This window comes from Pelodiscus sinensis, chromosome 14 (genome assembly GCF_052426305.1).
Source record: "Pelodiscus sinensis isolate ZL-2025 chromosome 14, ASM5242630v1, whole genome shotgun sequence".
Taxonomy (NCBI): Eukaryota; Metazoa; Chordata; order Testudines; family Trionychidae; genus Pelodiscus; species Pelodiscus sinensis.
Genome location: NC_143065.1, coordinates 29,385,246 through 29,410,584, shown reverse-complemented (window position 1 = coordinate 29,410,584; position 25,339 = coordinate 29,385,246). Strand labels below are relative to the sequence as shown.

Here is a 25,339-nt window from a genome sequence, read left to right as displayed (position 1 = left end):
ATGCTTATTGCAGTGGTCCCTGACTTTTTGCGGCTTCCTGGCGCCCACGTGCGGGGCCACTCACACGCCGGGCACCCACGGGCGAGGCCACGCACGTGCCTGGGGATGGGACCACTCATACGCCACATGTCCGGGGCCGGCGCCGCTCCTGTGCCGCGCGCCCAGGGGCGGGGCCGCCTATACACTGCACGCCCGGGGCCAGAACAGCCCATGCGCTGCATGCCTGAGGCCGGCGCCACTCCTGCGCCACATGCCTGGGGGGCGGGGACGGCCCCAATCACTCGGCGGGCACACAGAAATGGCCTGGTGGGCGCCGTGGCGCCCACGGGCACTGGGTTGGGGACCACTGGCTTATCCGATAGTCAACAGGCTAGTTGACCTGTTGCCGCCCTCCCTCCCCCCCCCCCCACTTGCTGCCTCTATCAGAAAGAGGCAGAAAGGGATGGGGAAGAGGAGAGGGTACTTCAAAGCAGCAGTGCTGTGTGGAGTCTGGGGCTTGGAAATGCGCGTGCAGCCCAGGGCCAGCTGACCCAGGACTCCATGTGACGCTTTCGTCTAGGGCTGTTGCTACACTTCAAAAGCTGAGGTGACCTATCAACTATTTGATTAGTCATACTTGCAATTTAACATCCCTAGTACTGTGATTTCACTCAGATGATAAACAGCAATTTTTCTTGTCATTTCTGGAAACTAAAATGTTCCTGTTTTTACTTTAATTTTCCCACACTGCTTTGACGACAGTTTCACTGTATGTTCTATAGTCTTGTCTTTATTAGCTTTTTCTCATAAAATGTCCCACCCTTAGGCCAAGGCAAACTGGCTAGGAAAACCAAAGTTATTTCTGAAGAATGTGGGAACCAGATATACACACAGTTTTTTATAACATTATTAATGTATTTAGACATCTGAAACAAATCTTGTGGTTTATTTGTTTTTATTTTTGTATAATTTGGTGGTGGTTTTGGGGGATTCTGGTTTTTTTGGTTTTTTTTTGTTTGTTTTGCATTTCATTACTTTGAACTGAATATCGGTATGTATAAACTGGAAAAGAACTCAGAGATTGTATAGTTGGACTGAGCCATATGGTCCTTTGTATGCAAGGCAGCAGGTATGTCAGATGCTTCAGTATAAAGAAGTGATGCTCTAAAACCAATAGCTCTGTGTAACAGCCTGTAGCTTCTGGAATTCTAACATTTTCATGAAACTCTTGTTCCTGTTCTGTTTCTGTTAAATCTTTGGTGTAAACAAAATGTGATTTTTTTTTTCTCCCCCCCCTCCCCAGTATTCAGTAAACCTGAGTGTATGTATTATGCTAATATTTCTAATACTTACACACCTTTCAATGGATTTTCTGGCTTAATATGCTGTAGCAGCTTGTCTAGAGCAGTGAAACTTTATGGAACCATCACTTCATTTTGTACTCTGCCTTTTGATGTAAATAACTTTTGTCCAAAGAGCAATTTTGCTTACCACTTATATCCTCTTAGTGGTCATTGTACATAAATGCTCTATCTTTATGAGTTGGACTAGAGTTCCTGAAGTGCCTTATTTTCGGCATCTAGGATCTTTGATCCTTAAAATAGTTTAGCAAAAAAATGTTTTATGTGAAGGCTGAACGTGGCTGTTAGCAGTAATTGCTGTTTCAAAGTAACAGTATTTATGGTGTAAGTATATGCAAAGACATTTGCTGAAAGCTGATTTTTTTTTATAATCAGTGATTCTCTTGATATTGAGATACACAAACTCTCTAAGTTTTTGTTTAGGAGTAGTAATGAAATTTCAACCAGACCTTATGTGTTCTTCCAAATTGTGAAGAACACATAAGATTATGGTAGTAAATAATATAGGGAGAGAGTGTTATCTTGTTAGCTATAAGCTTGTCTTATGCAGAAGCAAGCTCAGTAGTTTACTTTGATTAGGTATCCAAGGTGTCTCAGTAATATTCCTACTTGTGTCCTGGCCCAGGTCAGACATAATCATTGCTGCTCTTTCTCTTTCCTTCTTCTGCTGTCCTATATAGCCAGCTCATTCTTGGGATTGTGAGATCAGAGGTAAACCACCACATGCGTCTGTTAGTCCCTTCGTACCTGCTGTTCTTATCCCATTATTTACTTGCTCACCTTCTGCTTTCTTCCTTGCCTTCCTGTTTATTGCTTCTTTCCTTCTTTTTCTAGTGTGACTGTGAACCAGGTAAGTAAGCCATTCATATCCTCCCCTCCCCTTGAACTTATCACTGTAGTGAGATTTACGATGCTGCTAGATTTTGGGTATGTCTAAATGTGGACTATTTTAAAAAAAACCTTCTTCGTTGCATATTTGCTGTTTGCTAACTTTCAGATTACAGTAAAATTAAAGAAATTGGAGAATGGGGGGAAGGGGAAGGAACCAATTAAAAGGATTGTCTTTTCCATCCTCTGTGAAGCTCCAGCAAGATAAATTTGATATACAATTTGATCTTGGCTGAAAGGCCACATATATGAAACACTGAAGAAACACTTCCTTCACCAGAAATTGACAATGTGATAGGAAATTGTAGGTATTAGGTAGCTGAGTTATTAAAGTGATGTAATATAATACAGTTTTTTATGTAGTGGGCATTAATCTGGGACATGAAATGGTATTGTGATTATTCAAAGTTAAGGCAATATTATTCTGCTTCTGTGGTTCAAAAGAACATTAAGATGTATAAAGCAATTACATTAAGTGTTACAGGAAGAAAACTGAAGAGTACTGGTGTAAACAAGATTTTTAAATGATGAACTTTTAAGTAGACGTTTTTTGGAGATCGGGAAGCCAGAAAGCTAGTAGGCTGTGTTAAACTGTTTGAACTCCACATTTTTTTGAGTAAATACCTAAAAATATTGCGTTGCTAAACTGGATATGGAGAAGTGACTTATCTGAAACTTACTAAAGTTACTGCACCAACTTGGTTAAACTTTAAGTTCTACAATATTGATTTTGTTGATTTGTTTTAACTTTCACAAATAAAGCAGGCTACCAATACAGTTAAGTTATTAGGAACTATAATCAGTTTACACATCTGTATTTATAGTATTGAAATAACAAGATAGATATTTAGATCCTAGACCTTGGTGTAGTACAGGTTGTACTTCCCTTAAGGGACTCTGTGGTTCAGCACCAGCCACGGATGTTCCTAGAACACAGAGCCCAAGAATAGGGAGGTCGGGCAGTGGGGCAGGAGTACCAAGGGGGGCACCAGCGACTAAGCTGAGAGCCCCAGTGGATATGTCTTTGGGGAAGGAGTGGGAAATGGCCAGCACGGTGGGGAGTTTGGGCCCTGGCGGCTACAGCAGGGCTCCGGTTCCGGCTCTGGCCCTGGCTGCAGAGCTCCGGCCCTGACAGCAGTGAGGCCAGTGGCATCCAGAGAGCCGTGGGGAGCTGGGGCAGCAGTGGGACAGGCTGACACCCTAACCCAGTGGCAGCCTGGGTCAGGAGAGGAGGCACCTCCCCTGGTCTAGCAAATTCCCTCATTCGGGACCAGTTAGGTCCTGAAGGTGCCATACTGGTGAGCTCCAACCTGTATTTAGTTTAAATAGCATGGCGTAGCCCAAGTTTCCTTGAGTGTATGTGAAATTCTGATTTATCCCGAGTTAGAATTGATGTAAGGACAAATCCTAATTGCTGTTTTTGTAGAATCACCCCCAAACTAAATGTTCTTTATAAAAAATTGTACAGGTTCTCTCTTGCTGTGAGTCATGTGCCTATATAACACTTGTAAGAGAACCTATTCTCAAACATTGATATAAATGTTATATAGCTATTCAGACTAGGGATGTGAAAATGTAACCGTTTGCACAGCTAACTGATAATGCTGGGCTCATTGGATAATGTGCAGAGTTACATGCATCGCCTCCTTACTGGGTAACTGATTACCCATTCACATAATCATTTCTGTATTCTGCTCCACCCTAGAGTTGATGCTTAGTGGTTGTTGGGGCCACAATCTCCATAAAATATACTGTGCCTCCAGTGGATATTAGAAGTGCTTGTACAACTCAAATCTTGCATTGGATGCTGATGCACCCTTTATAACTGATACAGTATTCGTCATTTGTATGTGCTTGAGCAGAGTTAGTTTCATCCTCTACATATGAAAGCTTATAATATTAGTAATATAGCAATAGCTGCACACCTGGTATAGACTTACAAATGTACAAAGGAAAAGAGGTGATCCTCTATTTGGGGGTGGAATGCAGGAAGAGGAAAAAAGAAGTGGAGACTTTTTGATTTGTTTTAAAGGGAAATGAAAAGGTTTAGACTAATCCTGCTAAATGCCACACATCTTACTTATTGATAATTGAAGCTTATGAATGCAAGTATGGAGTGTTTGAGACTGGTAGTAACTAAAAGACCAAATGCACATACTTAATTCTTTGAAAGTTACTCTCATCCTGATCCATTTTCCTCTTGATGATAAGATACGCACCACACAACTGTAATCAAAATTAACTTAGTGAACATAACCATTGTGCTAAGTGCTGTGCAGAACCTAACTGGAATATGTATTCCTTTCTCCAAAGAACTTGCTGTCTAGATACTTATGCTATTTATCTCTTTCCAATTTTTTATAAATCAAGGTAGAAGTGTATAAAGATTCATCAGACACTAAATGCTATCTGCTTCCTAATGTGAAGTACAGAAGGGTTTGCCAATAAAAGCTTTCCATGCAGGAGGAGAGCCATAGGAACTGTAGATACTGTACAGCTATGTTAACTATATGTGTGAGAGATTCTATTGTAACTAGGAGGCCTATGAGCTATATTGTTGCATTCAGTTACTTTTGTGTTGTGGGAGAGTATCAGATTTAGATAGCTTTTTTTTTTTTTTTTTTTTTTTTTTTTTATCTCTTCCAGTCCATTTTAGCAGGTAGAAACAGAATAATATAGGAACATGTCCCTAGGCAGCTCTGCAGACCACTAGTGGTCTATGGAGTACATTTTGAGAAACAGACTTTCTCATAGAGGGTGAAGGAGACAAAGTGAATGTATTGAATTCATGGGCTATCGATAGCTTAAGAGTTAGGCCACTTGAGAACTGCTAAGGACATTTATCACAAGTTCAGGATAGACAGGGCCACCTGTATGTGTTAGCTTGCAAAGGCAAAACTTCCTTGTTAATAAAGAGAGAAATACAAATAAGATAGGTTCAGAGGGGTAGCCAAGTTAGTCTGTAAGAGGAAAAACTTTAAAGTGCTTCTAACTATTTGTTGTTTTTAAAGTCTAACAAAACATGTAGATGGTATCATGAGCTTTCGTGGGCACAACCCACTTTTTCAGATGACCGGAGTGTTGGAAGTCCAGATCCAAGAATAAATAAAGGAAGGAGGGAGGGGAAGAGGAGGGAAAAAAATGAAGGGGATGAAGAAAAAGAGAGAGTAGATAAGCTTCAGAGAGAGAGAGCCGAATGAGTCTGTAACAGGAAAAACTTAAACCTTTCCAATGTGTTATCAAAAATCTACAACCTATCTTAGAAAATGATCCCTCACTCTGAGGCCTTGGGGGAAAGGCCAATTCTTGCTTACAGATATCCCCTTAACCTGAAACACATTCTTTCCGGTAGCACAGCTACATCATGAGCATCTTGGAACCCACCCCTGCAATCAGCCCCAGTGCCAACTCTGCCCACACATCTACACAAGCATTTTCATCACTGGACCCAACTACATCAGCCACCAAATCAGAGGCTCATTTAACTTCACATCCACTAATGTGATCTATGCCATCAAATGCCAGCAATGCCCCACTGTTATGTATATCTGCCAAACTGGACAGTCTCTATAGGAAAGAATTAATGGACACATCAGATATCCAAAAAGGCAACACACAAAAACCTGCTGGAGAACACTTTAGTCTTCCTGGACACTCAAAACAGTGACTTGGAGATCCATTCATGTTTCAGGCCAATTCCACAAGCTAAATACACAGAAAAGGATTGATGCTTAATGTCATTTACAAGTTTAATTCTTATGCTAATGGTTTGAATGTGATATCGGATGGCTCACATGTTATCAACCAACCAATGAAGGTGCTAATGGTTCTGGATGTCTCTGTAGAATCTGGTGTTGGCCATCTTCCTTTCGAAGTGCAATCTAATGGTTTTTCTCAGCCTCTTGTAACTTTTTTTAATCTTTTTGAGATACTACTAGAATATTGTTGTTTTAAGTTTTTCCTGTTAGAGACCCACTCAGCTATCCAGCTAAAGCTTATCTACTCATCGTCTTTTTTTCTTCCTCCCCTTCAATTTTTTTTCCCCTTCTCTCTCTCCTCCCTCCCCCCCATTTATTCTTGGATCTGGACTTCCAACACTCTGGTCAAATAAGACAAGGTAACCTGCCATACTGCAGGCTGCTGAGCCCACTGCATTGTGCTCAAGGGCTCCTCAGGCCAGGCCCACTATGCTGTGCTGCAGGCATGGAGTGTGATATCCTGGTCTGCTGGTTAATAACTTACCCAGTAAGGACGATGATTACTGGCTAACCAATTAACCCTTTACATACCTAAAAGCTATACTTACCAAATGGACTACAACATAATATCTAAACTATATGAAAAAAAATTAAAAAAATACAAAAATCTTGTAGTTGATCTGTGAAAGAACGTATCTGTTCAAATGCTCTTGACCAAAATGGTAACTGCTGCATACAAAAATGGTAACAAATTTATGAGATGCCTGACAGTGTTTTGTAGTTGCTATTAATGATTAAATGTTGTATAGAATCAAAGCAAGCGTGTTTCCCTTTAGTTTTCTGTTTATGCTTTAAGAGTTTGAGTAGTGTCATGAATACAAGCTTCAAGAAGTGTTTCATATAGATGTCTTTTTCTGTGCTTTCAGCATATAGGCTAAGCATTAATATAGTCTCTCTGAAAGTGATAAATTGCTGAATGTTCCATGTTAAAGTACAAGACTGTATGCGTATGAAAATGTGCACCCCACTATACATGTGCTACCACACGGTACTGGGGATAGCAGCTCTGCCTTTTTGGAAAGATTTAAAATGGCTCCATCCTGCCACCAGAGTCACTGGAATTCTTCTACAGTTTTTGTTTAGACGAGAGCCCTGAAAGTTGGTGGTTGAAAGAAACTTTGATTTCCATGGATCAAATTCCCTGCAATGATTTCAAAGATCCTTTCTCTAGGTTCTAGATTCTCTTTTGTGCCTGGAATAGATGATGCCAATGCAGTAGACATTTTTGTATTTAAAAAATGCAACGTGAAAATTATCTGAATTCATTGATAATGGATGTATATGTGAATTTCAGGTTTACAGAAGACAAAAATGGCTCAAGAAACTAACCATAGCCAAGTGCCTATGCTTTGTTCCACTGGATGCGGATTTTATGGAAACCCTCGTACAAATGGCATGTGTTCAATTTGCTATAAAGAACATCTTCAAAGGCAGAATAGTAGTAATGGTAGAATTAGCCCTCCTGGTAAGTAATACTAATAAGTATTAGATTCATATCTAACATGTTAATTCCCACTTAAGCAAACCTTGTATACTACATTAGAGTGAGATTCTGTTCCTGCTCCAGCCCATTTTTTTTGAAGGAAGGGTTTTGATTTGAACTCTCTCCTTCCCTCCCCAGCAACTGATAACCTAAAGAATGAGAAATAGGGCAATTCACTGTACTGCTATTAGAAGTCTCTATTGTTTTACATAATTTTTTATTTGGCTTAAAATTAAATAAACGTACTATAGATAATCCTTTATATAAGTGTAATAATTGTTTATATTTTTGTGGCTTACGTTTATTTCTGGCAAGGTGGTATAAGCAATAAGTGTCCAATATCACTATAAAATGCTAAAAATTCTTTTCAGGGATTACTGACTTTACAGAGAACAACCTGCCAGGGCTGGTGAAAAATATTTAGAACAAAATCTAACTATTAAATTATGAAGGTAATTGATGCAAGATTAAGATTGACATTTCAAACACACAAATGAGGAAGCATTGCTTTAAGAGAGCTTCCCGCTGCTGTCTTGATTGTCATCTGGATTAAGACAATTCAAGGTTTAAGTTTAGAACATACTTCGTGTGGCCTTCCTGCATGTTGCTGTTGACCTGGAGCAGGACCAGAAGTTCTACCACTGACCACTTGGAGTGGGCAGCAGTGGTGACCAGGGACTTCTCCTTCCTCACCCCCAACTGCCTAGGGGAACTAGGAGACTCCTTCCACCCATTCCAAACAGTAGTCAAAGCAGTGACAGCTCTTCAAGGGCTGTCCCTGTGGGTGCTCCACAGCAGGTGTCAGTGTGCCCTAGCACCATTGATCAGAGTCTTTCAGAGCAGTGTCCTTGGAGTCATGCAAGTGAGGTACCTGGCCCATGTGTCTTCAGTGTCCTGACACTGTGCATGCATGGCTCCTCTCACAAGTTCCTCCTTTCCTGTCCTCAGCCAGAGATGGAGTGTTCCTCAGCATACTTCTTTGTTACAGTTCTCACTGGTTCTAGTTAGATCAGTAGCTGTTTTTTCTCTCCATTTTTTAGATAGTATTCTAATTCCATTTTTTCCCTTAAATTTTTTTTCTTTTCCTCCTCATTATAGTTTAGACAGGATGCCTGGCTCATCAGATTTTAAATGTTGTATTTTCATACAACAAGATTGTTCCCATCTCATATGGGCACTCCTAATGTGTAAATTGTCTGGAGGAAGTCCATGTCCCCCACAAGTCCATAGCAGCAAGCTCAAACTAAGAGCTCTCAGGGACTGGGACCTATGCCTCAAACTCATTGTTAGAAAAATCCCTTTGTCCAGCTTTGTGCCCTTGTCTCAAATCTTCTGAAATCCCTCGGCCCATGAGAGAAAAGAGAACTTATAAAAAGCTCCTTTTCAGTACCGTAGAAAGTCCTTCCTGCAAAAGGGCGCACTGTGTGCACTTAAGTGCCAACTCCACCAGCCATGTTATGTCTCCGCACCTATATGATGCTCTGGGTGTCTTTTGGCATCACCTGCACAGTCACTAATACCAGTGTGCATCGATTCCTTGTCGAGGCAAAAGGCTTCAAGTTGCCTGTCTCTCATATTGTGGCATCCTCCAGACCAATTCCTGCACCTGCAACTAATGCCGTACCGCCCCACCAGCACTATGGAGGCACCAGCCACCTTCATGTTGCAGTGAGCATCAAACTAATCTGTGGCACCACAATTGACCTCTGTGCAGCCTCCCATGGCACTGTCTACCCCAGCATCACAATTCACTCACCAGGAAGACCCCTTAATATCTTCAACTTTTAACTTTCCCTTCCTCTGCAATGATTTTTCACCAGGTACTCTGGCACTGTTTATCACCTGTGGACTTCTCTGAGGGAGATGAGGCTCACCACACAACTCTTCCAACTGATCCATTTTTTCTTGACATGTACTTAACCCAGATGTGCCTCTCCCCCCCGCCTTTCCTTCTCCCCAGTATGGACAACCATGGTTGGCACCTCTTGTACCTTATCCAAGGCACTGGCAGTACTGGAACCCATTAGGAACCCTACTGCAGACACTGCTCTAAGCACGGCACTGTACTGCAAGAGACATCCTCACCCTATGGGTATGTCTAAATTACATCCCTTTTTCAATAAAGGATGTAAATTAGACATATCAAAACTGTAAATGAAGCTGGAATTTGAATTTCCTGCCCTTCATTTACATAATGGCGGCCGCGTTTTTTCTCTCGAAAATCTGCTTTTGGGGGGAGGAGGAAAAACGCGGTCAAGACCTGGACCATTTGACAGAAATGCCCCATTTCTCAGGGTTACAGGATCTTTCAAAACGGGGCATTTCTATCGAACTATCCCTGTCTTGACCGCGTGTGTGTTTTTTTGTTTGTTTGTTCTCTCCCCCTCCCCCCCCCAAAAGTGGCTTTTTAAAAAAAAGCCGCAGCCACCATTATGTAAATGAAGCGCAGGAAATTCAAATCCCAGCTTCATTTACAGTTTTGATATGTCTAATTTACATCCCTTTATTGAAAAAGAGATGTAGGTTAGATGTACCCTGTTAGTCTTCACTTATATAACAGCAACAAGAGGAAGGAGACCGTACACACCCACAGCCAGAATGCCCTGACATATCCCCCGCTACCAACTCCTCCTCCTTTTTCAGACGAGGCCATCATGCCACTTCCCCCGCTGCTGCTGCTGACTTTACTCCTTTTCAGGAACTTTTTAAACACATTAGGAGCAGGGCTGAACATTGCCTTAGAGGAGGCTGCAGAAAACCAGCACAAGATCACTGATATTTTGCAATCTGTAACATCTTCTTCTAAGATTGCTCTACCAATTAATCCTGCAGTAACAGACCCAGCCAAGACCATCTGGCAGGTACTCACCATCATAACACCAACCTGCAAGTAAGTGGATAGAAAATATTATGTCCCAACCAGAGACTCTGATTTCCTCTTAACTCACCCTGCTCCCAACTCACAAAGAATTACTCAAAATTCAATGACTATATTAATGGCATCCCAGATGCAAAACAACAGTTCAAAGCTGTCATAGCTGAGGGTCGTTCAACTTTGCACACGGCCTTGCAAGCAACTCTTGACACTGCAGACATAGCAGCAAGGTAGTTATGAGGTGGGTATCTTGATTCATCTCTACCGATTTCCCACATGAGAGTCAATCCACAGTGCCCTACATACCATGAAGGACTCTATAGTCACACTTCTATTCCTAGGTACCCACGCACCAGCACCTAACTCTAAATACAGAAATTTCCCACACCTCGATAGTCTGTATATGTGTAATGCAACCAGAGACACCAGAACAACCTCAACACAATAGAAACAAATCTCAGTGCTGTTGCCCAATCTGAAATAACACACCTCAGCCCCCTTAACCGAACAAGTAAATTTGAAGGCTTTGTCAAGGATTTGGAAAACCTCTCTCTCTCCCCCTCCCCCTCCCTCCCTCCAACATCACATCCTCTTCTAAATTGTTTGAACACAGTCTCCTCCCATTTTACCATAACTGGCGGTCTTACATTGGACAAATGAGTGTTGCAGACAGTACGCTTAGGATATACCATCCCCTTTATTTCTATGGTCCCCGAAGGACCAGATAGGGAGTATTCTCAAGAGTTATTGCTCCATCAGGAGGTCCAGCACTTCCTCCAACCCAGAGCTATAGAACTGGTCCCAACCCAATCTGTAGGAAAGGGCTTCTATTCTCATTTTCTTATGGGGAAGAAAAGTGGGGGATGGCACCCAGTCCCTGATCGTAGAATCCTTAATGAAAACGTTAAAGAACAGAGATTTAAGATGGTGACCCTTGCAACTATTATTCCAGAACTGGAGTAGGGAGACTGGTTTTCATCCCTTGATTTACAAGATTTCTATTCATCTGGCTCTCAGATGTTTTGTCAGGTTTATTCTAGGTTCCAGCCATTATCAATACAATGTCCTATCTTTTGGCCTCTCTACTGCCCTCGGAGTCTTTTCCAAAATCCTAGCAGTAGTTACAGCTTATTTCAGGAAGCAAGGGGTTATTGTTTTTCTCTGCCTGGATGATTGTCTCCTGAAAGCATGCTCCAGGCATGACTTCCACTGGAGAACTTCTACTACCATTATGTGTTTCAACTCTACCAGCCTACAAATAAACAAAACAAATCAACATTTGCACCAACACAAACCATACAATTAATAGGAGCTCAACTAGATGCAACAAGTGCTACTGTTTCCCCATGCTCAACAGATTGAAACTGATCAAGGACCTGTCCAACAAACTGCAATACAGCCCCCAGATCATGGCTCTCAACTGTCTCTCAATTATTGGATCACAGGGCCATGTGTAATGCAATTGTCCTGAATACATGTCTCTTTATGTGCTGCCTGCATGGATGGCTCAGGAGAATGTACAGACTGAACATACACCCTCTCTCTAGGTCCCTTTCTATCTTCCATCAGTAAAACACTCTCTGACATGATAGACGCTCACTACAAACATTTGCTCAGGGGTTGGGTTCATGACAAAAGAACTTTCAATGACCATCACCACAGATGCCTCCCTTATGGGATGGGGTGCGCATCTGGGATCACATACCTGTCAGGGATTGTGGTTCAACACAGGAAACACATGGCGCATAAACATTCTAGAGCTCCATGTGGTTTGATACACCTGCAACCGATTCTTCTCCATCGCCAACAAACATGTCAGTCTACACAGACAATGTAACTTGCATATTTTACATAAATAGGCAAGGTGGGGCCCACTCACATGCAGTCTCCACAGAATCTATGACCCTATGGACTTGAACACAGTAGAACAACTGCTTTTCACCTTCCAAGAGTTCTCAGCAGTACTACTGATGTTCTCAGCAGAACTCTTCCCACAAAGCATAAATGGCAGGTCAGCAAAAAAGTTAACAGCTTCATCTTTGATGGGTGGAGTCATCCCACCATAGACCTTTTTGACACTCTGAGCAACAAAAATTTCCAATGTTTCTACACAGTGGGGATGGGCAAAGACTCTCTGGGAATATCTTCTACACATTAAGCAATCAGCCTCTCCATGAGCTCCATTACAGTACATCTTGCCACCATCACAACTTCCCATATAAAGATTGAGAACACATCCATATTTGCACATCCAATGACCAAGAGATTGCTCAAAAATCTCTAGGCACTCTATCCTGATATCAAATGACTGGTTGAACCCGGGGATCTCCACCTGATCTTAAATGCTTTCACACGCCAGCCTCTTGAATCAATGACAACCTGTCCTCTCTTGTACTTTTCCGTGAAAACGGCATTCCTTGAGCCCATCACGTTGGCTTGATGCATTGGAGAGAGAGCTGCACTCATGGTGGAACCACCATACTCTAGGGAGGTGTTAGGATACACATTTAAATGTTTAACTGAAGAACCTGGACTCATCGGTTAACCTTCACAGTTACATGTGCTTCCCTTCTCTCCCCCCCTCCCTTCCCCCAGTATCAGAGGGGCAGCAGTGTAGCTGGGGGATAGGCAGGAGCTGGTGCTTGCAGGGAGCTGGCTTTTATAGCTACAGAGGCAACAGCACGGGGGGAGGGACAGGCAGAGCATACCAGCTCCTGCGGAGCCACCTGTGCTCTCTCCTGCACTGCTCCTGCCTACTCTCTGTCCTGGTGCCTCTGATGCAGAGGAAACAGAAGTGGGGGTGGAGGTTGCTCTGTGGGAGCCAGTCCTTGTGGGGAACTGGCTTAAAAGCCATTTCCCCACATGTAAATGTAACCTCTGAAAGTTTCAGAGTTACATGTTTACCAACCCCCCCCCCACACACACACACACACTTTTTAGCATCCCTACCTTGAACAGTGTTCTTGAAGACAAAGTGTCCCTCTATGCTCACTCTAAATTCTTGCCAAAATTCACTCCTCCTTCTGCATGAATCAAATTATCCACCTTCCTACATTCTTTCCGAAGCCACATGACAGCTCCTTCAAGTCAACAATGTGCACACTGGACATTTTGCAGAGCACTTTCTTTTTATGTCCAAAGAACAAAACCCCTCAAATTTTCACCTGAATTATTCATATCCATAGCAGACCGTAACAAAGGTAAAGCCACCTCCTCATTGGGACTTTCACACTGGATCGCGGACTGCATCCTGGCTCTGCTACAACTCCAACCAGGCTAATCCTCCTACCGTCATCCAAGCACAGTCCACCAGGGCTCTAGCTACTTCCATAGCCTTTCTACACAAGGTCCTGATTGTTGACATTTGTAAAGCTGTCACATGGTTCTCTGAGCATACTTTTGCCAAGCACTATGCATTTACACAGGGTCCACTTTCTGATATCAGTGCGGCTAAGGCCATTTTATCCACAGCTTTTTCTACCACATCCAAAGTCTCTCTGTCTCTGTGAGCAGGTTACTCACCTGTGCAGTAACTGACAGTCTTTAAGATATAGTTTTCAAGACTTCAAGTCTTCCAGTTTAACTGGAAACTGCATGCAGACTCTGGTAAACCTCACTGTATGGATTACTTTCAGGTCATGTGTTTACACTTTTCACCATCACTAGGGTTAGAGACTCATTTAAATGGCAATTTGTGGTTCTGATATCCTTTGACTCTAGGATCTGGGCCCCTAGGCATGGGTCTGTTCTAAGAGTTTTTTTTCAGTTGAATCTTCAGGTATCTTTAAGTAAGTTACTGCAATTCTATCTTGATGAAAGTTATTTCTTGTGTGTCTCTTGTTTCTGTATGTGACCTTTTGTTTTTTGTTTGTTTAAAAAACCCAGCAAAAATACTTCAGGAACATAATATTTTGGCCCTAGAGAACGTGGTTCCTCCATTTCAAAACTTTCTGTAGGCTAGACAGTGAAAATACGTTCTACTTTGTTTGGCGAGAATCATACCTCTTTCAATAGAGGTGGTATGATTCATCATACTAACTGATCCTGGAGGCAATGCTTTTGGTAGAATGATTCAATGAGCTACTTGCCAGTTGGCTCAGTAACAAATTTGGGTCAACACAGATTCCGTCCATAGTGTTCCCATGGCTTATGTCTCTCATTTCAATTGAATAAACAACTGAAGAAATTTGCATTCTAGTTCAGGCAGTGTGTTTGGATATAGATGCACAACATAATACCTTCAGAGATACTTCTATAGTTCTTTGGGTTTAATCTGTGTTATTTTACATACTTTTTAACTACTTGTTGACTGGGAGTACGTCAGGTAGAAAGCATAACTTGTGCTATATCTACTATATATAGATACTAATATGCCATTCAGTTCAGCTGCATATTGTTGCCTGATGCATTGCTAAAAGTTCAGTTGTAGATCCATTATGAAATGCCTTTGCGTATACAGGGGCACGTGGATACAGACCCCAAATATTCTGTGGTATTGGTCTCTTACAAAAATACAAAGTTGAAATAACAATTACTGGTAGATGCTTTTGAATAATTTAAGACAATCGTGTTCTCTTTTGATTAATGCTACTTTTTTGAAATATGTACAGTTGGAGCCTTTCAGTGGATAAGGTTCAGAAGTGGGCAAATGTGATCAAACTTAAGTAATTACAGTACAATATAAATCCGTTAAAAATGGAGAGTGAGATTCAGCAAGGAATTTCAGTATATGTTAGCGTCGCTTGCTGAATTGGAACCAGATAGCAGAAGAATCTTTGTTATGGATAAATTCTATAGCTCCAGAAGGCAGTGTAACTCATTTTACATTATTGTCTGTCTTTCAGCAACTTCTGTCAGTAGTATAACTGAGTCTTTACCAGTACAGCACATAGAAGGCAGTGTCCCGGAAACTCAGTCATCATTAGACTCTACATCTACCCAGTCTATGCAGCCAAGGTAAACTATCTTTTCTATGCTTATTAATCAACACTATACATACAAAAACTGATATAAATATGATTGTTTAAACAAAGTCGTGAGCCTGAGTAATTGGACATTAAAAATTGGGAATGAGATCAGCATTTTGATCTTGGTTACTTAATTGATACATAGATCTCATTTTTACTATTATACAAACAAAATATTTGAAAACAAGATTATAATTTGTAATTTGAAGTCTCAAATGCTAAAATCTCTGCAGTGACACCTCTCTGGTGATAGGAAAATCATATCTGAACTAGGACAGTCTATAAAGTCTCATCATTCCACAACATGCAGTTTGGCGGAGAGGGGGAAGTTTTCTGAAGAGGAAAATAAGAGTTATTAATTTAAAAAAAAATTAAACTGGGCTGGAAAACTCTTCTAATTGCAATTCTTTATGGACTCGTGATATTGAACTGCTTGCTTCATTTAATCTAATCAGAAGAAGTATCATCTAGTGCAGGGGTTGGCAACCCCTGGCATGCGTACCGATTTTTACAGCATGCAGGGCGGGAGCTCAGCCTTGCCCCCCACCCCCAAGCAGCAGGGATCCAGTGCAGTGACTCCAGCCTTAGCCATGCAGTTACATGTTGGAGAGCCAGCTCTGGCTTCCTGCTGAGGCTGGGGGGAGTGGGAGAGGCATGTGCATGCATCCCTCGGGCTACTTCATGATTCGGGATGGGGTAGGGCCTGGGCCTGCTTCACAGAGCCAGGGCTGGGCAGCTGGCACACGTGGTGCGCCGGGGCCCAGGCTGTGCCATGCTGCTCCCGTCCCTTCCCCAGCACCCTACTGCGCCCAGCTGGGCTGGAGCCAGCCCTGGGCAGCACCAGGCTCTGCTTGCCCCAGTCCCGGAGTCAAAGCCTGCTGGCAAAGGGCTGGGTTGGCAGGGAAGAGACTGTCTCCTCGCCTCTCCTTGCCCCAGTGCTGCTCCCAGGGGATGTGAGTCCCAGTGTTGCTGCCTTGCTGGTGAGAGTGCTGTGGGTTTAGAACTGTGGGGCCAGAGGGAAGGAAGGAGGATGTGAGGACAGGATGGGAAGGGGCAGGAGTTGCCCTGAACAGGAATGGGGTGATGCAGCGGATCAGGCTGCAGGGGCAGGGTGGGAGAGTGTGGGGGTTGCACTGAGGGGCATGGGGCAATGCAGGGGATCAGACTTGGGAAGGATCACGTGACTGAAGGGATCAAGGCAGGAGCAGAAGGAAGATACAATTTTATTTTGCAGAAGCTGCACTTTCCTTCACTTCCCACTTATTTTGTTTCCCTCCCCAACTAGCTATTTGGCTGCATTCTCACCCTCTCACCTTTTCTGCATTACTCCCCCAACTCCCTCCTTCCCCCAAACTTGCTCTAGTACCCCCATCCCACACCATCTCCTGCTGGCAAACTCCGTTCTAAATCCTGCCCTCCTCACCCAGTCCTGCACCCTACCTCCCATCCAGATCCTGCATCCCTGTCCTACTCACTGGCAGCCCTGGCCCTCACATTGAACCCCTCATTTTTGTTCCCACCCCAGAGCCTAAAGGGGTCCATAAAATCCGCTAACTATGGAACCCCAGAAGAGTAAATCTGGCCTATGGGAAGCCCTGAACCTCAGTCTTCCCTGTCCCTTCCTCTTACCCCTTGGGGGCTGGAGTGCCAGATGAGTGAGGTATCTCAGTTGGGGGCCATATCAGTGAGGGTTGGGGGTTTTGGGAGGAGTGTGTGTGGTTTTTTTTTTTTTTTTTGCTTCTCACTTGTGTGGTCCCCATCTTTTTTTTTTTTTTTTTTCCCTGTGGGTCAGTGACCCTCCCGCCCCCCCAAACCCAAAAAAGTTTCCCCACCCCTGCCATAAAGAAAATATTGGAGCCTTTTGTGTTGGATGTAATATTTCACTTTTATTTAAAACGAAGTTTGATAAACTAACATGAGAATGCTGAATCTGTTTAATAATTTTAAATTAAACCGTTCTTCCCAGCTGCAGCACTAGCAAAACGGCTCGGGCGTAATTTTTTAATTAACGGTGAGTTTCCGTTAGCAACTGGTAGTCTGCAGAAAGTTTTGCATTGACTCAAGTGGTCTATGGGGCACGTAGCGGAGAGAGCGCCACCCTCCGTCCCGAGTGAGTAGCACAGCCCAGGGCAGGAGGGTTAAATCTTGGCACGCCACTTCAGAAAGGTTGCTGACCCCGCTCAGACCAGGGGTCGGCAACCTGCCAGGTATGGCACAGCACGCGAGCTGATTTTCAGTGGCACGCAGCTGGGAACTCGTGCTGCTGTTCCCGCCGGGTGGCTAACGTACAGCTGCGAGGCGCAAAAACAAGCTCTGGCTCCTGCACTCCGGGCCCTTTCAAACGTCCCGGGCAGCTGCACTCAGATGATGCACGGTGTCTGGCCTGTCGCAGGAGCTGAACAGGCTCCCCTATGAGTCAGTCTACAGTGTTTGTTTACAGCGGTTCTGTGAGTAACTTGTATGTGCTACAGGCTTCTCCTAATGCCCCTTCCCCTCGCAGCAGTGCTCACTGTTTGTGAGGGGAGGGAAGAGGTGGGCAACAGCCTGCTCGGAATATCAGCGTGTGGGGATAGGAGGTGTGGGCACTGCCTCCTCTCAGGCTGCCCAGGTGTTGGGGCCAGGAACTACGCTCTTCCCAGGGTGCAGGAAGCCTCCCTCCCCCTGCACTGGTTTGACATGGCCCCCCCCCCCCCCCACTCAGCCTGCAGCAAAGGGGTGGAGTGGGGATAATGACACCAGGGACAAGGGTGGGAGTGTGAGGTGTCCATACCCAGCTCTCAGAGAGAGGCAGAGAAAGCAGAAAGGCCACCTGGTTCAGTGAAAACCTATGGGCCAAAAAGTTTGAGAAACAATGACCTAGAGAGTGAGTACTGTCTGGGTTGCACCTCTGGGACTGGGCAGTCACGGGGGCAGCTGAGGTGAGAGGAAAATGCATGGGTGAGGGCCCTGCCTCAGTCACGTTGGTCCTTAGGTGCCTGGGTCCCTAACAGGAAAGCAAGGGTGTCATGGACCAAACCCCCACGGGACCCCGTCCCCAGCAGGGTTGGACACCCATGGGTCACCCACCCCCTGTTTTCTTGAACACCTCTCCTCACCCGAGCCACCCTGACCCCAGCCTGACTCCAGCATCATGCCCCCTGCAAGATTGGAGCCAGTGCCAACTTCCTGCTGGGGTGGAGAGCCCTGAGCGCCGTGCCTTATCCAGCTCCCAGGGAAGCGCATGCACGCTGCTCCTCCCCTCCTTACAGGAAAAGCCCGAGCAGAGCCCAGGGCAAGAGACAAAACAGAGCATGCTACTTTGGAAAGGTTGCCGACGCCGATCTAGAGGATAGATTATCCAGAATAAGATCTGAATTCTATTCCTAAATCTCCCACTCAACTGTTGTCTCCTTCACCCTTGTCTCAATTAGTAAAGGATATGTAGTGAATAACCTTTTTGTAAATAATTCCAAGATGTGCAAATGAAAAGCTTAACTATAGAAGAGTTAAGTATTTATTTTGGTAGCAGTTTTCAGTATGGAGTGAAATGAATGCAACAGAAGCTTTTTTTTCCCCAAGTGCATTGGAATCTTTTTTTAAATGAAAATAACTTTTAATATAATCAGCTTGTCTAGCATAAAGTAAATTGACTTGCAATTTCTAACTTTGTAAACCAAATGTCCCTTTTTTTAAATGTTATAACGTTGATTATAGTTAAATAGTTAGACTCCTTCATTTATAGTTGTCTGAACACAACCAGTCTTACCTTAGTTTCTCAGTCACTGTTTATGAAAGCTGCTAACTTGATAACTCGTACTTGTAAACTTGGGCTGAATGAGCAGAATACTACTTGCAGTGCTTGCTGACCATATGATCCTTTTCACCCTTATTTCTAGCTTGGGTGAGGGTTTGTTTTTCATGTTAAGGGTATGTCTACACAGCAAAGTTATTTCAGATACCAGAGAGATCCTGAAATACCTACCCCGCATCTTTTGAATGCATCCACTGTTTCAAAATACAGGCAGTCCCCGGGTTACGTACAAGATAGGGACTGTAGTTTGTTCTTAAGTTGAATCTGTATGTAAGTCGGAACTGGTGTCCAGATTCAGCCACTGCTGAAACTGATCAGTTTCAACAGCGGCTGAATCTGGACACCAGTTTCGACTTACATACAGATTCAACTTAAGAACCCCAGGCGTCCCCAAGTCAACTGCTGCTGAAACTGATCAGCAGCTGATTCCAGGAAGCCCGGGGCAGAGCAACTCTGCCTCGGGCTTCCTGTAGTCAGCCGCTGGTCAGTTTCAGCAGCGGCTGACTTGGGGACGCCTGGGGCAGAGCAGCTCGGGTGCTGCTGGGTTGGTCCAGTAGCGCGGCCGCAGCAACCCAGCTGCTCTGCCCCAGGCGTCCTGATTCAGCCACTGCTGAAACTGATCAGCAGCAGCTGAATCAGGACTCCTGGGGCCGGGTTGGTTCAGTAGCGCCAAGGACCCGGGGCCGGACCCGCGGCACTTTCAGATAAGCTGGGCGTCTTTGCTTGGGTGTCCCTGGTCTGCTGGGGGGGTCCATCGGCTTTGCTGGACCCCCCCAGCAGACTAGGGGGACAGGAGCAAAGCCGCCCAGTCGGGAGATCAGGGAGACCAGGAGAAGCTTTTCTCGCCCCGGAGGACACGGGTGGCGAGCCGCTGCCCGTGAGCTCCGGGGTGAGAAAAGCCCCGTTCGTAAGTGCGGATCCGACATAAGTCGGATCCGCGTAAGTCGGGGACTGCCTGTATGAAGCTGATATTTAGTAGCCACTACAGTTACTACATCTAGTAGCTGGCATTACTACAGGCTTGAAAGTATTAGATTATCTGTAAATGTTGATAAACATTGATTTCATTATGCACATACAATCTTGCAAAATAGTTTTTTATGAATAATAATCCAAAATTACAGAAAGAAAAAGTAAGAAAAATCTGCTTGCAAATGTATTAGGGTTTGATTTTAGAATATGTACTTAGGTTATTTTGGCTTGATATTGACACTTTGTGTTAGTTAAAGCTTCATAACCTTTAAAGTATCTGAATCTCAATCTGTAGTGTCATTACATAAGTCTAGTCCCCCTGTAACTTTTTGGAACTGTTAAAATGGGTAAAAATAAACCATAATATCAGTTAAAATTATATGAAAATAAAATTGAGTTTTACCAAGCCCGCTTCAAACAGAAGCGTGTACTACAATGGAAGCTGAAAATATTTGGCTTCTTATAAATTCTGTCGCAAATCTTTTGTTTTAAACGCTACTGCCATAAAGTGCTGTGGAAGTCCTTAACTTCTAAATGAAAAGATTTGGTGGTGTTGTCCAGTCATAATATCTGAGCAATCTTTGTGAAAATAAAACCTGTACCTGGCTCTTAAAAATTCTCAATCGTTTTCTTCCTAGTCCTGTGTCAAACCAATCACTTCTAACAGAATCTGTAGCATCATCCCAAGCAGAAATTACAGCTGTGGACAAAACAATTCCTGAAACAGAAGATTTGCAAGGTTAGTGTCTGAATTTGCATCGTTAGATCATGTATGAAATATATATGCTGATTTTACACCTTGACTAATTTTATAATAAATTCTAACTGACTACATTCTGAGCAATGTAATGGCAATGTTGCATAATGCTGGAAGAAAAAACATGTTATACATGTACTTTTAATGCAGAAATACTACATGGATGGAAACTTCAAATGAAGTTGACAAAAATGTTTAACTTTGTTTACTCAGAATTCTAACTATATAAAAGGCAAATTAAATCAGTATGCACCATAATGCTGTTAGTGCAGCGGTGGGCAATAATTTTTAATTGGGGGCACTCTAAGATTTTGCTAAGTGGTCAAGGGCTGTACTTCTATGGAGAGGGTATGGGGTCTGGGACAGTGGGTGAAGTGTAGACAGGAGCTTGGGATATAAGACTGGGTGCAGGAGGGTGTGGGGTCTGAGTGAGTTTGGGTGGGGGGGGGGGTATGATCTGGGGCAGGAGCTTGGAGTGCATGGTCCAGGAGGGGTTCTGGATGATGGAGAGGATTCTGGCTTGTGGGAGGAGATGTAGGGTCTGGGAGGGAGTTGTGACTGGGAGAAGGAGGAAAAAGGGGTGCAGAGGATTTGGGTGGTGATGTGAGGCAGGGGAATGGAGTTCAGCATCAGGGAGGTTATATGTGCAGGAAAAAACATAACAGCTATACTGGATCAGACCAAAGGTCCATCTAGCCTGGTATCCTGTCATCCTGTCTTCTGACAGTGGACAATGCCACATGCCCCAGAGGAAGTAAACAGAACAGGGAATCATCAAGTAATCCCTCTCCTGTCACTCATTCCCAGCCTCTGACAGAGGCTAAGAACACCATTCCTATCCATCCTGGTAAATAGCCATTGATGAACCTGACCTCCATAAATTTATCTAGTTCTTTCTTGAATCCTGTTAACGTCCTGGTCTTCACAACCTCCTCTAGCAAGGAGTTCAACAGGCCGTCAGTGCACTGCTTGAAGACAAACTTCCTTTTATTTGTTTTAAACCTGCTACTATTCATTTAATTTGGTAATGACTAGTTCTTGTATTATGGAAATAAGTAAATAACTTTTCCTTATTCACTTTTTCCACACCAGTCATGATTTTATAGACCTCTATCCTGTTCCCCTTAGTTTCTTTTCTAAGCTGAAAAGTCCCAGTCTTTTTAATATTTCTTCATGTGGGATCTGTTCCAAACCTCTAATCATTTTTGTTGCCTTTTTCTGAATGCCAATTTTTTTTGAGATGAGGCAACCACATCTGTACGCCTCCCAGCCAAAGCCTGCCTCTGGCAACCCACCCCTCCTTCCTCCCAACTACCTGCCTCAGGTCACCACCCAACACTGTATCCCTCTCCCCACCTCCTCCAGGTCACATCTCACTCCCAGACCTTGCACTCCCTCATGCACCCCCTCATCCTAGTCCAGGGTTTTAGAGAAGTTCCCAAAGTTGAGCCATTGTTTTTAGGTGCAAAACTGAGGAATTGTCCCAGATTGAGGTGTTATTAGAGGAGATTTTGGAACAAACTGATAAACTTAAAAGTAACAAGTCACCCAAGAACTCAAATGTGAAACTGTGGCACTATTAACTATGGTTTGTAACCTATCCTTTAAATCAGTTTCTGTACCTAATGACTGGAAGATAGTGAATGTGAAGCCAATATTTAAAAAGGGCTCTAGATGTGATCCTGGCAATTACAGACCGGTAAATCTAATGTCAGTACCGAGCAAATTAGTTGAAACTATAATAAAGAATAAAATTGTCAGACACATAGAAGAACATAATTTGTTGGGAAAAAGTCAACATGGTTTCTGTAAAGGAAAATCATGTCTTACTGATCTACTAGAGTTCTTTGAGGGGGTCAACTAACAGTGTACTTAGATTTCCAGAAAGCCTTTGACAAACTCCTTCACCAAAGGCTCTTAAGTAAAGTAAATTGTCATGGGATAAGAGGGAATGTCCTCTCATGGTTTGGTAACTGGTTAAAAGACAGGAAACAAAGGGTAGGAATAAATGGTAAGTTTTCAGAATGGAGACAGGTATCTAGTGTCCCCCCAGGGTCCATACTGGGACCAATCCTATTCATCCTATTTATACATGATTTGGATAAAGGGGTAAACCGTGAGGTGGTAAAATTTGCAGATGATACTAATCTGCTCAAGATAGTTAAGACTAAAGCAGACTGTGAAGAGTTTCAAAAAGATCTCACAAAACTAAATGACTGAGCAACAAAATGGCAAAAGAAAATTAACGTTGGGAAAATGTAAAATAATGCACATTCAAAAAATAATCCCAACTACACATACAATACGATGGGGACTAATTTAGATACAACTGCTCGAGAGAGCTCTTGGAGTCATTGTAGATCGTTCTCTGAAAACATCCACTCAGTGTGCAGCGGTAGTCAAAAAAGCAAATAGAATGTTAGGGGTCATTTAAAAAAGGATAGAGAATAAGAGCAAGAATATCTTATTGCCTCCATATAAAACCAGGGTACACCCACATCTTGAATACTCTGTACAGATGTGTTTGCTTCATCTCAAAAAAGATATATTGGCATTGGAAAAGGTTCAGAGAAGGGCAACAAAAATGATTAAGGGTTTGGAACAGGTCCCATATGAAGAAGGATTAAAAAGACTTGGACTTTTCGTCTTAGAAAAGAGGAGATGGGGTGGGGTGATGATAGAGGTCTATAAAATCATGACTGGTTTGAAGAAAGTGAATAAGGACATTTTATTTACTAATTCCCGCAATATAAGAACTAGGGGTCACCAAATGAAATTAATAGGCAGCATGTTTAACACAAACAAAAGGAAGTTTTTCATCAGTCAGCACAGTCAACCTGTGGAATTCCTTGCTAGAGAATGTGGTGAAGACTAGGACTTTAACAGGGTTCAGAAAAGAGCTAGATCAATTCCTGGAGGTTAGGTCCATCAATGGCTGAGCCAGGATATATAGGAATGGTGTCCCAAGCCTCTGTTTCTCTGGAGGTGGGTGACAGGAGGATTACCTGTTGTGTTCCCTCCCTCTGGTGCATCTGGTATTGGCCACTGTTGGTAGACAGGATACTGGCCTAGATGGACCTTTGGTCTGACCCAGTCTGGCTGTTCTTATGTTCTAAACTTGTCATAATTTTGCAGCAAGGATTAAAATTCAGGTGCTAGAACAAAAATGGTACATATACTGTATTAGAAAATAACTGGCCTTTTTGAGGTAGGTGACTTTAATAGTGTGGTCCTAAAATCTTTATGGTTGGCACTGAGTACATTTGTTCCACATGGTTTTCTATTACTTTCAGTAAGCTTGCACATTTAACATGATCATCTGTAAAGACATATAATAGTATTAAATATAAGAGATAGGAGAAAAAAGAATTGTTACCAATTCTGTGACCCTAATTTTTCTCAGAATCGTGCAATAGTCAGGCATTATCATGTCCTCAGCTTTCTTTTTACTGCTTCCTGCCCAGCATGCTTCAGATAACTGCAAATGACAGTTGCATGGCCACCTTCAGGGTGTTTATAATATAAATGAATTGACCCAAGACGCACCATGGAGGGGGGCTAAAGACTTGGGTTTTCATAAAAGCTTAGAATTGTCTGGTCTTGCTCCATTGGTTTAAATAGCACCAAGTGGGAGTAGGATTAGTGCTGAGCTCCTTTGGAAAAACTCTCATCCTAAACTTAAAATTCCATGGTTGCCTTTTCCACAGACACAAGACTTGTTACACATCTAATTTAATTTAATTATATACTAAACATTCCCAAAGCTAGATTCTTATACCACTCCCAGCACCAGTGTCTGAACCCTACTTTTGAGATGTACTCTAATCTTTAAATTATATTATTTTGAATACTGTTCTTTCTCTCTGAGCTAGGATGGGTCAGTCAATCTTTCTAACTAAATGCTATTTGTGCTAAATAAAAGAACATGGAAAATGTTATGTGATTTCATGTTCTTTTAGTTTATGTTGTCACACAATTTAAAATAGATGTTTTCAAGGTAAATTCTCACATTAAAATCCATGGGTACATACATTAATAAGTGTAAATGTATATCTTCATGTTCCCATTTCTTTAGAACTGACATAGCTTATAATTGGTACAGTACCTAACTCCCATTCATATGGAATTATCCTACAAATGAAAACTACTCAGTTTCACTTATGAACATAAATCCTTAATATTATATCTAAAATGCCATGGATTGTATATTAAGAAAGCTATTTCCATGGTCTTGTCTCCCTAACACACTGCTGCGTTTTCCCTTCTCTTTATTGGTTCTCAAGCTGACAAATACTTTTTCAAGGTTTCCCAATCCAATAGCTATTCTCCTTGCATACTATGCACTCTCTGTTCCCTACTCACTTTACCTTGTCTCTGCTTGTAGCACTGTTAAGCTGTTCCAATTATGCAGCATCTGCCATCTTGCTTTTGCCTTCCACAGGTGAATCAAAGATTGGGGACCTTCCCCATCTGGTTTTTTTCCAGTGTTTACCTTATAAGCTGCCTCTT

General features: G+C 42.9%; 1 protein-coding gene across 5 annotated transcripts in view; it reads left to right on the top strand.

Moving 5' to 3' along the window:
* ZFAND6 (zinc finger AN1-type containing 6) overlaps positions 1–25,339 on the top strand; it is a 78,034-nt gene that overhangs the window by 42,521 nt on the left and 10,174 nt on the right. For all 5 annotated transcript variants that reach the window (XM_025179550.3, XM_025179548.3, XM_089782064.1 and 2 more), the window contains 3 exons: positions 7,281–7,451; positions 15,189–15,300; positions 20,712–20,812. In XM_025179550.3, the coding sequence (XP_025035335.1) occupies positions 7,298–7,451; positions 15,189–15,300; positions 20,712–20,812 (367 nt within the window). In that variant the 5' untranslated portion in view covers positions 7,281–7,297. The remainder of the gene's footprint in view (positions 1–7,280; positions 7,452–15,188; positions 15,301–20,711; positions 20,813–25,339) is intronic.